The 16,386-nt window shown below is 39.8% G+C and overlaps 1 protein-coding gene across 1 annotated transcript in view; it reads left to right on the top strand.

Annotated features, from left to right (window-relative positions):
* Positions 1–16,386, top strand: part of LOC130921708 (cadherin-22-like) — a 514,730-nt gene that overhangs the window by 360,571 nt on the left and 137,773 nt on the right. Inside the window, exons 8-9 of the mRNA XM_057845921.1 lie at positions 2,374–2,555; positions 6,586–6,842. Of these exons, the coding sequence (XP_057701904.1) occupies positions 2,374–2,555; positions 6,586–6,842 (439 nt within the window). The remainder of the gene's footprint in view (positions 1–2,373; positions 2,556–6,585; positions 6,843–16,386) is intronic.

A 16,386-nucleotide genomic window follows, 5' to 3' on the forward strand; every position in this document is an offset into this window, starting at 1 on the left:
ATCTAGCTGCTCCCTGTAAAGACCAACATAAGCTTTTTTTTTTTTTTTTAATGCATTCGTAATTCAGTTCATAGGTATATTTAGCATTTTTTTGTGGGAACATGTGTCTGAACGATTTGTTAAGAGTAGGGTTGTTCCGATCATGTTTTTTTGCTCCCGATCCGATCCTGATCGTTTTAGTTTGAGTATCTGCCGATCCCGATATTTCCCGATCCGATTGCTTGCTCCCGATTCATTTCCAATCATTCCCCATAATTTTTCCCGATCACATTTTGGCAATGCATTAAGAAAAAAATGAATAAAACTCGGACAAATATATACATTCAACATACAGTACATAAGTACTGTATTTGTTTATTATGACAATAAATCCTCAAGATGGCATTTACATTATTAACATTCTTTCTGTGAGAGGGATCCACGGATAGAAAGACTTCTGACTTTGTATATTGTGACTAAATGTTGCCATCTAGTGTATTTGTTGAGCTTTCAGTAAATGATACTGCAGCCATTCAACCCAAATGCATGATGGGAAGTGGACCCATGACTGTGCGTAGTGCTACCAATTGATATATCTTCTCTGCGTTGGAAATAACATAATGTGTTAAGAAAAATATCAGTTGTTACCCTGCTTCCCCACATCGCTTCCCATGATATTTCTAATCTTAGGGAGAGGGACTGTAAGGATTTAGCCTATTAAAAAAAGGCTCCAAAGGCTGCCAAAATTCACTCTACTCATTTTACGCTGCCTTTAATCTCCCTAAATGGGTAAAACGGCGCCATTACAGATTGAGCGTGACAATGCGTGAGTGGGTCGTGCAACGCATGCATTAATTGCGTTAAATATTTAACGTGATACATTTTTTAAAACTTAATTACCACCGTTATCGGTACCTTAAGCCTAAACTAAAGACTAACATATTATGTCTGTAACGTTAAATACATTTAGAAAACGATTTAATTAAAAAATATATATATTAAAAAATGGCATGGCCGATATTTTTTTGCCGATTCCGATACTTTGAAAATGACGTGAGCGGACATCTCTAGTTTTAATGGTTTGTTTTAAAAAGTGTTTGCATTTAGTTTTATTGATTTGGGAGGATACACTGCCCTCTAGTGGTAACACTGAATATGATATGGCTCATTTCACATGGCCGAATCTAGCTGCTCCCTGTAAAGACCAACATAAGCTTTTTTTTTTTTTTTTATGCATTTCCTTATTCAGTTCATAGGTATATTTAGCATTTTTTGTGGGAACATGTGTCTGAACGATTTGTTAAGAGTATTGTTAAAAATAAAAATAATAAAATAAAAAAAACTTAACATTTAATAGCATTTTAGCTGAATCCAGCTGCTCCCTGTAAAGACTGATATGAGCTACGTTTTTTTTTTGTTTTGGTTTTTTTGAGCTAATGTTTTTTCAATGCATTTGTAATTTATTTTATCGTTACATTTACCCATTTTTGTGGGAATATGTGTTTGAACCATTTGTTAAGATTATTGTAAAAAAAATAAATAAATAAAAAAAGTTGGCATTTTATAGCATTTAAGCTAGCAAACTTTCGCTATGTTAAGTTAGCCAATTGGTCTTTTGTTGGATGTAGATTCTCATTATTCGGAATAACTTGTTCATCGACTATCGACTACTAAAATAATCAATAGCTGCAGCCTTACACATGATTAAGGTTGTCTGCCACTTTAAGGAAGGAGCACGATACTTTTTGGGTTGTTGTTGAAAAATTGCACTGAATATCGTGACTTTCAAATTCAAACATTGCAAACACTCTTCCTTTTACCTGCGATAGCAAACATATTGACTGAAATAATGAAAAGGCAGACGGTTCTATTGATGAGTTTTTTGTCAATATGGTTTCTGCTTTAGGCTGCTTTATTTTAATTTAGGTGGGGCAATCAAATAAAAATTTCCCTTCGGCTCAAAACAAATGCTTCACAAAGCTAATCAACCTGTTTGTTTATAACACAGCTCAATTGTCGGGCAAAAAAGATTCCTCTCTTTTCTGTTTTGTGAGCAGAAGACAACCGTGACCATTGTAATACAAATGCTACATTCGTCGTCGTCTTTTTTCTCTTACTTCCGTTACAGCTCAAGGAGCAGAATTATTGCGGCCCAGATTGAACTTGATATGCCCCATACGTCTTTTCTTATTTCTGTATTCATAACTTTTACATCTCGCTAAACCGTGTTTGCGCAGTCGGAGGAATAAACCTCAGAAGGGTAATGATTTCACCGCTTCGATAGACTCGGAATTTAGTCCGGCGTGATAAAAAGGGAATGGTGAGGCGAGTGCAGGTAAAGGAATTCAATGTTTTCTCATAAGTCTTCTGTCTCCTTTCATCGCATTCTGCTAGAAATGTACCAGTTCACGGTGTCAGAAGGCGCTGCCGTGGGGACGCCGGTGGGACGTGTCATCGCCACAGACGCGGACATGGGGGACAACACGGATATGAGTTATCTGATACAGGAAGGGGGAGAGCTCTTCAAGGTGACCACTGACGCCGTGACACAAGAAGCTGTCGTCTCCATCAAGAAGGTATGCGCCAATTAGGGAGGAAATTAAGGGATACCGACCAAGCCCTGCTAAATTACAAAAAAATCACGTGTATTTGAAAACCATTCCAAAATTGGCTGTAATTTCCTAAATGTATGAAAAAAGATGGCAACAAAAACTATACAGTGGGGCAAATAAGTATTTAGTCAACCACTAATTGTGCAAGTTCTCCCACTTGAAAATATTAGAGAGGCCTGTAATTGTCAACATGGTTAAACCTCAACCATGAGTGACAGAATGTGGGGGAAAAAAACAGAAAATCACATTGTTTGATTTTTAAAGAATTTATTTGCAAATCATGGTGGAAAATAAATATTTGGTCAATACCAAAAGTTCATCTTAATACTTTGTTATGTACCCTTTGTTGGCAATAACGGAGGCCAAACGTTTTCTGTAACTCTTCACAAGCTTTTCACACACTGTTGCTGGTATTTTGGCCCATTCCTCCATGCAGATCTCCTCTAGAGTAGTGATGTTTTGGGGACTGTCGTTGGGCAACACGGACTTTCAACTCCCTCCACAGATTTTCTATGGGGTTGAGATCTGAAGACTGGCTAGGCCACTCCAGGACCTTGAAATGCTTCTAACGAAGCCTCTCCTTTGTTGCCCTGGCTGTGTGTTTGGGATTATTGTCATGCTGAAAGACCCAGCCACGTCTCATCTTCAATGCCCTTGCTGATGGAAGGAGATTTTCACTAAAAATCTCTCGATACATGGCCCCATTCATTCTTTCCTTTACACAGATCAGTCGTCCTGGTCCCTTTGCAGGAAAACAGCCCTAAAGCATGATGTTTCCACCCCCATGCTTCACAGTGGGTATGGTGCAATTCAGCATTCTTTTTCCTCCAAACACGAGAACCTGTGTTTCTACCAGAAAGTTCTATTTTGGTTTCATCTGACCATAACACATTCTCCCAGTCCTCTTCTGGATCATCCAAATGCTCTCTGGTGAAGCGCAGACGGGCCTGGACGTGTACTTTCTTCAGCAGGGGGACACGTCTGGCAGTGCAGGATTTGAGTCCCTGGCGGCGCATTGTGTTACTGATAGTAGCCTTTGTTACTGTGGTCCCAGCTCTCTGTAGGTCATTCACTAGGTCCCCCCGTGTGGTTCTGGGGTTTTTGCTCCCTGTTCTTGTTATCATTTTGACACCATGGGGTGAGGAGGGAGTTGAAAGTCCGTGTTGCCTAACGACAGCCCCAAAACATCACTGCTCTAGAGGAGATCTGCATGGAGGAAAGGGCCAAAAATACCAGCAACAGTGTGTGAAAAGCTTGTGAAGCGTTACAGAAAATGTTTGGCCTCCGTTATTGCCAACAAAGGGTACATAAGAAAGTATTGAGATGAACTTTTGGTATAGACCAAATACTTATTTTCCACCATGATTTGCAAATAAATTCTTTAAAAATCAAACAATGTGATTTACTGTTTTTTTTTCCCCCACATTCTGTCTCTCATGGTTGAGGTTTACCCATGTTGACAATTACAGGCCTCTCTAATATTTTCAAGTGAGAGAACTTGCACAATTAGTGGTTGACTAAATACCCTTTTGCCCCATTGTATTTGCTTGGATGAAGCTCTTCAGTTCACTGAAAAATACAAGTAGTTCCTTGGCTTTGAATGCCACAATTTCATGTGGATTCTCGGTCTTACTAGTTGGTACTGTGGTAATTTTGACAGCTGTGTTTTATTGATTTCAGTCCTGGTACAGATCCAAATAATTACCCAATAATTAGCCCAATGGGGTTTGTTGGTGTAATGAGTGTAGATTATAACTTAATAGAGCAAATGGGCCCCTCTGTCTTTTTTTTTAATACAAATGGTTTGGCTTTACATACATACATATATATATATATATATATATATATATATATATATATATATATATATATATATATATATATATATACAGTTGTGGTCAAAAGTTTACATACATTTGTGAAGAACATAATGTCATAGCTCTCTTGAGTTTCCATTTATTTCTACAACTCCGATAGAGTGATTGGAACAGATACTTCTTTGTCACAAAAAACATTCATGATGTTTGGTTCCTTTATGACTTTATTATGGGTTAACAGAAAAAGTGATCAAATCTGCTGCGTCAAAAAGTATACATACATGGATCTGAAAAAGCGAATCATTGACTTGAACAAGTCAGGAAAGTCACTTGGAGCCATTTCAAAGCAGCTGCAGGTCCCAAGAGCAACAGTGCAAACAATTGTTTGTAAGTATAAAGTGCATGGCACTGTTTTGTCACTGCCACGATCAGGAAGAAAACGCAAGCTATCACCTGCTGCTGAGAGAAAATTGGTCAGGAGGGTGAAGATTCAACCGAGAATCACCAAGAAGCAGATCTGCCAAGAATTAGAAGCTGCTGGAACACAGGTGTCAGTGTCCACAGTCAAGCGTATTTTGCATCTCCGTGGACTGAGAGGCTGCCGAGCAAGAAGGAAGCCCTTGCTCCAAAAGCGGCACCTTAAGGCTCGACTGAAGTTTGCTGCTGATCACATGGACAAAGATAAGACCTTCTGGAGGAAAGTTCTGTGGTCAGACCAAACAAAAATCGAGCTGTTTGGCCACAATGCCCAGCAATATGTTTGGAGGAGAAAAGGTGAGGCCTTTAACCCCAAGTACACCATGCCTACCGTCAAGCACGGTGTTGGTAGTATTATGCTGTGTGGCTGTTTTGCTGCCAATAGAACTGGTGCTTTACAAAGAGTAAATGGGATAATGAAGAAGGAGGATTACCTTCAAATTCTTCAAGATAACCTAACGTCATCAGCCCGAAGATTGGGTCTTGGGCGCAGTTGGGTGTTCCAACAGGACAATGACCCCAAACACACATCAAAAGTGGTAATGGAATGGCTAAATAGGGCTAGAATTAAGGTTTTCGAATGTCCTTCGCAAAGTCCTGACTTAAACCCCATTGAGAACTTGTGGACAATGCTGAAGAAACAAGTCCATGTCAGAAAGCCATCAAATTTAACTGAACTGCACCAATTCTGTCAAGAGGAGTGGTCAAAGATTCAACCAGAAGCTTGCCAGAAGATTGTGGATGGCTACCAAAAGCGCCTAATTGAAGTGAAAATGGCCAAGGGACATATTACCAAATATTAGCGCTGCTGTATGTATATTTTTGACCCAGCAGATTTGATCACTTTTTTCTGTTCACCCATAATAAAGTCATAAAAGAACCAAACTTCATGAATGTTTTTGTGACAAAGAAGTATCTGCTCCAATCACTCTATCAGAGTTGTAGAAATAACCGGAAACTCAAGAGAGCCATGATATAATGTTCTTCACAAGTGTATGTAAACTTTTGACCACAACTGTATATATATGTGGTGGAAAACACTCAGGTGGCTTGAAGTTCCTCTCTGAGACCCCCAATTTGGCCAACTTTCAAAATTGTCCGATATGCATGTGTGATACATCATTGGAAAGCTTAAAAACTCCATTTTCTGGGGGAACAACAATTTTGAACAGGAGGGCATTATGTTTTTTAAACAGCAAAACCCTAGATACACATTCCGACCAATGTGAGTCAAACTGGTTGTAGTCAGTTGTTGGCAGAGTCTAACCAAGCCATGATAGCAATTACTTTACAGTCAAGTGAGTATGCAGTAATTTAGTTTTTTTTTTTTTTTTTAATGGTATTTGTAGAGTATTGGCATCGGCAGCTAGCACACAACCTGGCATCGAAAGCCAAAATATGGTATCTGTGCAAACTAATTTTTATGCGTCACATCTTTACACCACATCCTTTTTTGTTTTCATATAAACGTGACCAGAAAATGTGGATGATGTCGTTCTAGCTCTATCGAAGATGATAAAAATAATCCTTGTGGGAAATATGCACCATTATCTGACTCCTTTGTTGCTGTTTTTGTTTAATAAAAGTGACAGCAGCTTGAATTAGGTTGCCACTGTTTTTGTTCAATAACTTCCTAATGAGGCTGTCTGACAGCCAGAACTGAGACAAAACACACTTGCTTTTGTCTCTTTTCTCACCAGCCACTGGACTTTGAGAGCAAGCGCACACACAATGTCGTGGTCGAGGCTGTTAATAAGCACGTGGACCCTCGCTTCGTCGACCTGGGCTCCTTCCGGGACCAGACCATCGTCCGGGTCAGCGTGTCGGACGTGGACGAGCCGCCGCTCTTTGAACCTGCCGACGGCGCCGTCATGGAGGTGCAGGAGGACGCCAAAGTCGGGGCGCTGGTCGGCGTCGTTTCTGCCCGGGACCCGGATGTGAAGAGTAAACCAATCAGGTACGAAATTACGAAACCCCAAAAAACTTATTGGATACCATTCACGATGCTAGATGTCCAATTACTGTATTTTCCATCCTCTAAGACTCACCTCAAAGCCTTCAATTTTCTCAAAAGCAGACAGTACCCATTATAATCTAATGCGCCTTAAATATGGATCAATATTGTTCCATCATGGCATGACATTCCCTTTAGCGCAGCTCCATTTTGTGGATGCATAACACAACCCCAACCACTACTACTACTCATAGACTTTATAATGTATTGATGGGACACGGGGCCGATAAACAGGGGGCCTGCATTGCTGGCGAGGCCGTCAAAGCTGACCGAGTGGAAACACGGACAAAGAGCTTTTTACATAGAAAATTGTTGTGAATAAATGCTTAAATCCCTGAATTCTTTATAGAGATGGATGCAAAACAGTCTCGATTCTTGGTTAAACGCAAAAAACCCTGCAGTTAGCATTTATTTTACGTAAATATGTCGAAGTACGATGCTAGTCTGTTAGTCAATGTGGAGGCCGCCTTATGTAAACAGAGCTTTTCCGGTGAAAATTCCTGTGAATAAATGCTTAAATCCCTGAATTCTTTATAGATATGGATGTAAACAAGGTCTAAATTCTTGGTTAAAAGCAAAAAACGGGCAGTTATCCTTCATTTTATGTAAATATAGCAAGCAAAAGTTATGGTAGTGTGTAATCCAACATGGCGGGCGTCAAGAAACAAAAACCTTTTCTGGTAAAGATTCTTGAGAATAAATGCTTAAATCCCTGAATTCTTTATAGATATGGAAGTAAAACAGTCTCGATTCTTGGTTAAACGCAAAAAACCCTGCAGTTAGCAGATATTTTACATTAATATGTCGACGTACGATGCTAGTCTGTTAGTCAATGTGGAGGCCGCCTTATGTAAACAGAGCTTTTCCGGTGAAAATTCCTGTTAATAAATGCTTAAATCCCTGAATCTTTTATAGATATGGACGTAAAATCATCTCGATTCATGGTTAAGAGCAAAAAACGGGCAGTTATCCTTCATTTTACGTAAATATAGCAAGCAAAAGTTAGGGTTTTGTGTAATCCAACATGGCAGGCGTCACGAAACAAAAAGCTTTTCCGGTGAAAATTCGTGTGAATAAATGCTTAAATCACTGAATTCTTTATAGATATATATGGACGTAAAATCATCTCGATTCTTGGTTAAAAGCAAAAAACCCTGCAGTTAGCGTTTATTTTACGTAAATATTTCGAAGTACGATGCTAGTCTGTTAGTCAATGTGGAGGCCGCCTTATGTAAACAGAGCTTTTCTGGTAAAAATTCCTGTGAATAAATGATTAAATCACTGAATTCTTTATAGATATGGACGTAAACAAGGTCTAAATTCTTGGTTAAAAGCAAAAAATGGGAAGTTATCCTTCATTTTACGTAAATATAGCAAGCAAAAGTTATGGTTTTGTGTAATCCAACATGGCAGGCGTCACGAAACAAAAAATTTTTCCGGTGAAAATTCTTATGAATAAATGCTCAAATCACTGAATTCTTTATATATATGGACGTAAAATCATCTCGATTCTTGGTTAAAAGCAAAAAAAAACCCTGCAGTTAGCATTTATTTTACGTAAATATGTCGAAGTACGATGCTAGTCTGTTAGTCAATGTGGAGGCCGCCTTATGTAAACAGAGCTTTTCTGGTGAAAATTCCTGTGAATAAATGATTAAATCACTGAATTCTTTATAGATATGGATGTAAACAAGGTCTAAATTCTTGGTTAAAAGCAAAAAACGGGCAGTTATCCTTCATTTTATGTAAATATAGCAAGCAAAAGTTATGGTAGTGTGTTAATTAACTAATGAATTAACTAATGCATTAACTCATGTTAATTAATATATTAATAAATGTTAGATAAGGGATTAAATGAATTATTGTCATGTTACCTAAACATGAGTTACTGTCTAAAAATGCATTAACTAATGTTAATTATGGGACCCTTATTGTAAAGTGTTCCCGAAACGGATTAAGCCTGTTCATTCATTCATTTTCCATGCCGCTTATTCCTCACGAGGGTCGCGGAGGTGCTGGAGCCTATCCCAGCTAACTTCGGGCAGTAGGCAGGGGACACCCTGAACTGGTTGCCAGCCAATCGCAGGGCACAAGGAGACATACAACCATTCACGCACACACTCATACCTACGGACAATTTAGAGCAGCGGTCTCAAACCAACTCCACAAAGGGCCGCAGTGGGTCCTGGTTTTTGTTCCAACAGATCCAGCACAAACAGTTCAACCAATGAGGTTTCTACTAACATAAGCAGCACCTGATTGCAATCAACTGATTACACTTGTAAGAAACCAGATTGGTGAAAAGGTATTTGTCTCGTTTGGTTGGAATGAAATCCAGTACCCCCTGCGGCCCTTTGAGGACCGGTTTGAGACCACTGATTTAGAGTGTTCAATCAGCCTACCATGCATGTTTTTTGGGATGTGGGAGGAAACCGGAGTTCCCGGAGGAAACCCACGCAGGCACGGGGAGAACATGCAAACTCCACGCAGGAAGGCCGAAGCCCGGGATTGAACCCTTGATCTCAGAACTGTGAGGCAGACGGGCTAACCACTCAGCCACCGTGCCGCCTTTTTTTAATTTATCACGGTAAAATATTTAACGTAATTAACGCATGCGCTGCACGACACACTCACGCATTGTCGCGTTCAATCTGTAATAGCGCCGTTTTACCTATATACAGAGCTAAAAGGCAGCGTAAAATGAGTAGAGTGAATTTTGGCAGCCTTTGGAACCTTTTTTTAACTGGCTAAAGCCTTATAATCCCTCTCCCTACTATTAGAAATATCATGAGAAGCAATGTGGGGAAGCAAGGTAGCAATTGATCTTTTTCTTAACATCTTATGTTATTTCCCAACGCAGAGAAGATATATCAATTGGTAGCACTACGCACAGTCATGGTTCCACTTCCCATCATGCATTTAGGCATGGCTACAGTATGATTTACTGAAAGCTCAACAAATACACTAGATGGCAAAATTTAGTCACAATATACAAAGTCACAAGTTTTCTATCGGTGGATCCCTCTCACAGAAAGAATGTTAAAGTGATCCTCTGATTTAAATACATGTAGGCTCTAATAAACCACAATTGCTCTCTTGTACTAAAATGTGTTGTTAGAAACACATAAAATGTTAAATCAATGGCAATATTTTATAATATTTAGTCCATAGTTTAACTGTTAGTTGGCGCCATGGTTTGCGGGCTCGCAGTGATGACGTAATTGGTATCTTTCCAAATGTGTAGCGTGTTCAACAATTGCTTATTGCTGCCTAAACTCGCGAAGTAAAATGCCACGATGTGCTGCTTTTGTATGCAATTTCCAGTCAAATTGAAAAAGGGGAGTGAAGTGAGTGGTCAAGGTGGAATTATTATTTTTAGTGAATAAATGTGCATAAGTGGAAGCTTCTCACCCTTTTTGGTCCCTGTATGCATGTATCCTACCCACCACACGTTACAACTGGCGCCCGAACATTTTTCCTGGATCCTCAGTCCAGTAAGGGTCCCATCGCGGCTGCAATAATGGTTTTGGATCTGTCCATTTATTTTTATTCCTCGGTCCCACAGCGGCTTTTCGGATCAGTCTATTTTGTGGAAACGACGGCCTAATCGCGGCCGCGATATTGCCATGGGATCGGTCTAATTCCTGGATCTTCGAGTGAGTAAAAAATCGGATTTGGATTAGTATTGCTATCTTTTTTGTTGACTATTCTCCTTGGGAGTTTTCCCCAAATCATACTAAATAATTAAAGCACTATGGCACGCTACAGTGACGACAGTGACTCTGACGTGGACCTTACAACAATGTTGGAGTTCGTCAGGGAATGCGTGTTTGCGTACCGCTGAGCTCCCGAGTGAAGAGTGGTCAAGGTGGAAATATTATTTTTGGAGAATAAGTGGAAGCTTCTCCCCTTTCTGGTACTTTTATACACGTATCCTAGCTACCACGCGTTACAATGTACAAGACCTGGATTACACAAGGTGTGCTCTTTGGCCTGTACTGTATGTAAAGCACACAACAGCTATGGATGCTAACAATCTACATAATTATATTGGGATAAGTTTGAAAATGCAATATGCTTACCTTGAATATCTGCTAATAAAACCGGACAGCATACACTGTTGCTCCCAACCGGATTTCCCAACAGGACACTCTCGCATCACCAGTTTTGCCCAACTTTTGTCTTATCAGGTATTTGCTGCACGCATTTTTCCCTGAAGCTCGTCTTGTGAACGACCGACAGTGCTGTCCTGCTCTTCACTTTTCAGATGTGGTTCAAATAGGAAGGGTAGAACTGACGACATGTTGGGAAAGCTAACGAGTGACAAGCTGGAATTTCGGCATTCGGGGCCAGTGACGTCACGCACTGCGATGAACAAGAATGGCGACCTATCACTTAAAATAATTTTACAAACTTTATTAAAACAAAAACATTAAGAGGGGTTTCAATATCAAATTATTATAACTCATACTAACATTTATGTTTTAAGATTTACTTGTCTTAAAAATAGAGGATCCCTCTAAATGCCATCTTGATTTTTTATCATAATAAACAAATACGGTACTTATGTACTGTATGTTGAATTTATATATTCGTCCGAGTTTTATTCATTTTTTTCTTAATGCATTGCCAAAATGTATATGATCGGGAAAAATTATCGGGAATGATTGGAATTGAATCGGGAGCAAAAAAAAAAAAAGCAATCGGATCGGGAAATATCGGGATCGGCAGATACTCAAACTAAAACGATCGGGATCGAACCGGGAGCAAAAAAACATGATCGGAACAACCCTACTTGTAAATGTACAATATCGCCATTGACGTCAGTATGGATCATAAAGGGCCCTTCCGCTGTTAAATATGATGACAATACAGGAATAAATGTTCTCATTTTTCTGTCTTTCTTCATGCTTAACCACTGTAAATACAATTTTTATTGGAACTAAATTCACATCATGAAAAATAGATTCAAAAAGGCCAATAATTCACCAGCCGGGCAGCATACACGGGCAGTCGATTTCATCTCAAAGCGCACAATGGATAGCGCTTCGTCGTTTTTTTCCTCTCTCCGATCGCGGTGCGATAAGAGACACTATCGCCGAGTAATCTCCTGTACCAAGGTCTCGGGTTTACGCATCCTCGGAAGAGCAATCGCTGGCGCGAGAGTCGATAAGGGCTGAGACAGTGTCGCTGACGGAGTGTAACGCTGACACTTGCGGGGCCTGTGCAAATTACCTCCATTAAAAATGCATGAGGCGCGCAGGTTCCAGGTGTAATAAAGTACAACACACTGGCAGCGTTGTCGTTCGCGGGCGGCCCCGAGCTACGAGGACGCGTGTGTGCGTTACATGTGCGCATGAGCAAATGAATGGGTGATTAAGTAGAAGGGGAGCTGGCCAAAAGCCACCGACTGGGCTAAATTGGCAAGCTCATGGCCTCTGGCACACACACTCTTTAAGACCTGCATATTAATGCAGCCTGAGTAAAGACTGAAAAGAAACACACAGAGTGGCAAAATTTATTGCAATGCTTCCTTGGTGCTTTGCCACATGCTTCAAACGGCTGCGGCTAAAAGCACCGCACATATTCCAGCAGGTAAATCAAACAGCTGGCAGGCAGCTGCACCTGTCAAAAAATGATCCCGGAGAGACAACAAGTATGGAAAAAGAGATTGCTGTCACATTTTGAGAATGTAAATCCTTGTTTATGGACGGGGGGTGGTGGAAATGGGTGCTTGTTTGTATTTTTGTGTTGCGGCTCGGTGGGTGACAACAAAGAGTCTTTCACTCAAAGGAATGAGATTTATTTTGGAAATAAATTGTTGCTTTAACGGAGTAGTCCACCAAAAAAATATTTGGGTTTAGCAGTGCTTAATTTGTAAATCATAAGGTGCCGGAACGGGAAGTACATATGACGAGACGGACACAGGTCCCGGAACATACGCAGAAAATGGTGCTGAAAACAACACGCAATTACTTGCTCCCTTGAGTTTTTTTTTTTTTTTCATGTCAGGGGCTTGATTTGTTGCTCCAGCATTTCAGTGCATCAACAAATCTCCGACTCTTTCAAATGACGTTAAATTTTTATCCAACATGCAATTCTTGGGATTAGTTCTGTAAATGAATTTATGCATATTATTATTTTATTTTATGCATTTTTAAAAAACATTATTATATTATTATTAGCGCTGTCAAACGACTAAAATTTTAAATCGAGTTAATCACAACTTAAAAATTAATTAATCGTAATTAATCGCAATTCAAACCATCTCTAAAATATGCCATATTTTTCTGTAAATTATTGTTGGAATGGAAAGATAACACAAGACGGATGTATACATTCAACATACTGTACATAAGTACTGTATTTGTTTATCATAACAATAAATCCACAAGATGGCATTAACATTATAAACATTCTTTCTGTTAAAGGGATCCACGGATAGAAAGACTTGTAATTCTTAAAAGATAAATGTGAGTACAAGTTATAGTAATTTTGATAGTTTGTATATTGTGACTAAATATTGCCATTTAGTATATTTGTTGAGCTAAACAAAATGTTTGAATAAAGTTTGACCAACGTCTGAGTATTATTTTGCATAGCTATTTTGATTGGGGATGCCAGTTCTCTTTGCATTGAGTGCTTTTTTTTGTGAGATAGGAATATTATTTTTGTTGTGCTTTCACTAAATGATACTGCAGCGACTTAACTGTTCTTAACTGCCCAAATGCATGATGGGAAGTTGGGCAACCATGACTGTCAGTGGTGGCTGCAAATGGTATATCTTCTCTGCGTTGTGTTCAATACAGGGTGTTAAGAAAAAGATCACAATAATTAATAATTGTTGTGGAAGAGATGCCAAAGTTCATACCAATAAATAGCGCGGCTCCAATGAATGCCTGTATCCACTCTCAGCTCTCAATATACATAAAACGGCGCCACTGTAGTCTGTTCGCGTCAATGCGTGAGTGGGTCATTCCACGCATGCGTTAAATGCGTTCAATATTTAAATGTGATTAATTAAAGAAATTAATTACCGCCCGTTTACGCAATAATTATGACAGCCCTAATTATTATTTTGATTTTCTATGCACAGGAGGTGCTGGGTCTTCCCAAATAAGTCCCGGAACACAGGGAAGCCAAAATCAAGAGGTGCCGGATCCTGTTCCGGTTGAATCCGGCACAAATTAACTCCTGGGTTTTCGGTAAAAAAAACGAGAAAACGGTCACAGAGCAAGTGTTTTCTCATTATGAGGCGCTTTACAGAAGGGGTGTCAAACCCGGTGGTGGAATGTAACGAAGTAAAAGTACTGTGTTACTGCACTTAATTAATTTGATTAATAAATACTTAAGTATTTTTTGTGAATCTGCACTTTACTTGAGTACAGTGGTTCTTAACCTTGCTAATGGTACCGAACTCCATGAATTCACATGTGCATTCACCGAACACTTCAGAATTAGATAAAGCTTAAAAGCTAACAACTAAGTAAATTCTACAGATTTTGTCACATTTTCAAAGTATGTTTTACAATAGGACAAAATTTGAGTCCATGCTGACCGTACATTTGTTGTACTGCTTCATACCCAGTGCGAGTCAACCTTCCACTTAGCAAACCAGTTTCTCATCTCATTTAACAGAGCAATTAAAAATGGAACGCAGCCTGTACATTGGAGGCAAACCAGTCCAAAACATGGTCTAAAAAACACTTTGTCTAGATTTAGGTCAGTGTACAAAAATAAGGCTTATCGCCGAACCCCTTAAACTTACTCTTCGAAAACATGGTTGGTTGGGATTTTTGACCAAAAAATTACCATTACAGCCCATTGACATTCAATTGGCGCCCAAGTAAGTCGATGCCTTTGACAGCCATGTTGGTCCTTGACAATGACGGCCATGTATCTTGAGTCTATTGATGCCAATGTACTTGGATTCCATTGACAGCCATGTACGTCCATGCTGTTGACACCAATGTACGTCCATGTCATTGACGGCCATGTACGTTCATGCCACTGACAGCCATATATGTCGATTTTATTGACGCCAATGTATTTGGATTCCATTAACGACCGTGTACATAAAAAAATATTAACACGAAATGACCTGATATAAACTGGAAGTGGCTATATAATGTCTCCAAATCAAGAGAAATTTACCTGAAATCAGCAAGACTTGACCCTAAGGGGTTTACCTGCGAAAGCAAAGCTACTAGTGGTGTCAACAATAATCGATGCGGCGATGCATCCCGATGCGGGTCATGGACGATTCGATTCAGCGCATTTTAAAATATATACAGTGCCTTGCAAAAGTATTCGGCCCCCTTGAACCTTGCAACCTTTCGCCACATTTCAGGCTTCAAACATAAAGATATAAAAATTTAATTTTTTGTCAAGAATCAACAACAAGTGGGACACAATCGTGAAGTAGAACAAAATTTATTGGATAATTTAAACTTTTTTAACAAATAAAAAACTGAAAAGTGGGGCGTGCAATATTATTCGGCCCCCTTGCGTTAATACTTTGTAGCGCCACCTTTTGCTCCAATTACAGCTGCAAGTCGCTTGGGGTATGTTTCTATCAGTTTTGCACATCGAGAGACTGACATTCTTGCCCATTCTTCCTTGCAAAATAGCTCGAGCTCAGTGAGGTTGGATGGAGAGTGTTTGTGAACAGCAGTCTTCAGCTCTTTCCACAGATTCTCGATTGGATTCAGGTCTGGACTTTGACTTGGCCATTCTAACACCTGGATATGTTTATTTTTGAACCATTCCATTGTAGATTTGGCTTTATGTTTTGGATCATTGTCCTGTTGGAAGATAAATCTCCGTCCCAGTCTCAGGTCTTGTGCAGATACCAACAGGTTTTCTTCCAGAATGTTCCTGTATTTGGCTGCATCCATCTTCCCGTCAACTATAACCATCTTCCCTGTCCCTGCTGAAGAAAAGCAGGCCCAAACCATGATGCTGCCACCACCATGTTTGACAGTGGGGATGGTGTGTTCAGGGTGATGAGCTGTGTTGCTTTTACGCCAAACATATCGTTTTGCATTGTGGCCAAAAAGTTCAATTTTGGTTTCATCTGACCAGAGCACCTTCTTCCACATGTTTGGTGTGTCTCCCAGGTGGCTTGTGGCAAACTTTAAATGAGACTTTTTATGGATATCTTTGAGAAATGGCTTTCTTCTTGCCACTCTTCCATAAAGGCCAGATTTGTGCAGTGTACGACTGATTGTTGTCCTATGGACAGACTCTCCCACCTCAGCTGTAGATCTCTGCAGTTCATCCAGAGTGATCATGGGCCTCTTGGCTGCATCTCTGATCAGTTTTCTCCTTATCTGAGAAGAAAGTTTGGAAGGACGGCCGGGTCTTGGTAGATTTGCAGTGGTCTGATGCTCCTTCCATTTCAATATGATGGCTTGCACAGTGCTCCTTGAGATGTTTAAAGCTTGGGAAATCTTTTTGTATCCAAATCCGGCTTTAAACTTCTCCA

This window comes from Corythoichthys intestinalis, chromosome 9 (genome assembly GCF_030265065.1).
Source record: "Corythoichthys intestinalis isolate RoL2023-P3 chromosome 9, ASM3026506v1, whole genome shotgun sequence".
In the NCBI taxonomy this organism is placed as follows: domain Eukaryota; kingdom Metazoa; phylum Chordata; class Actinopteri; order Syngnathiformes; family Syngnathidae; genus Corythoichthys; species Corythoichthys intestinalis.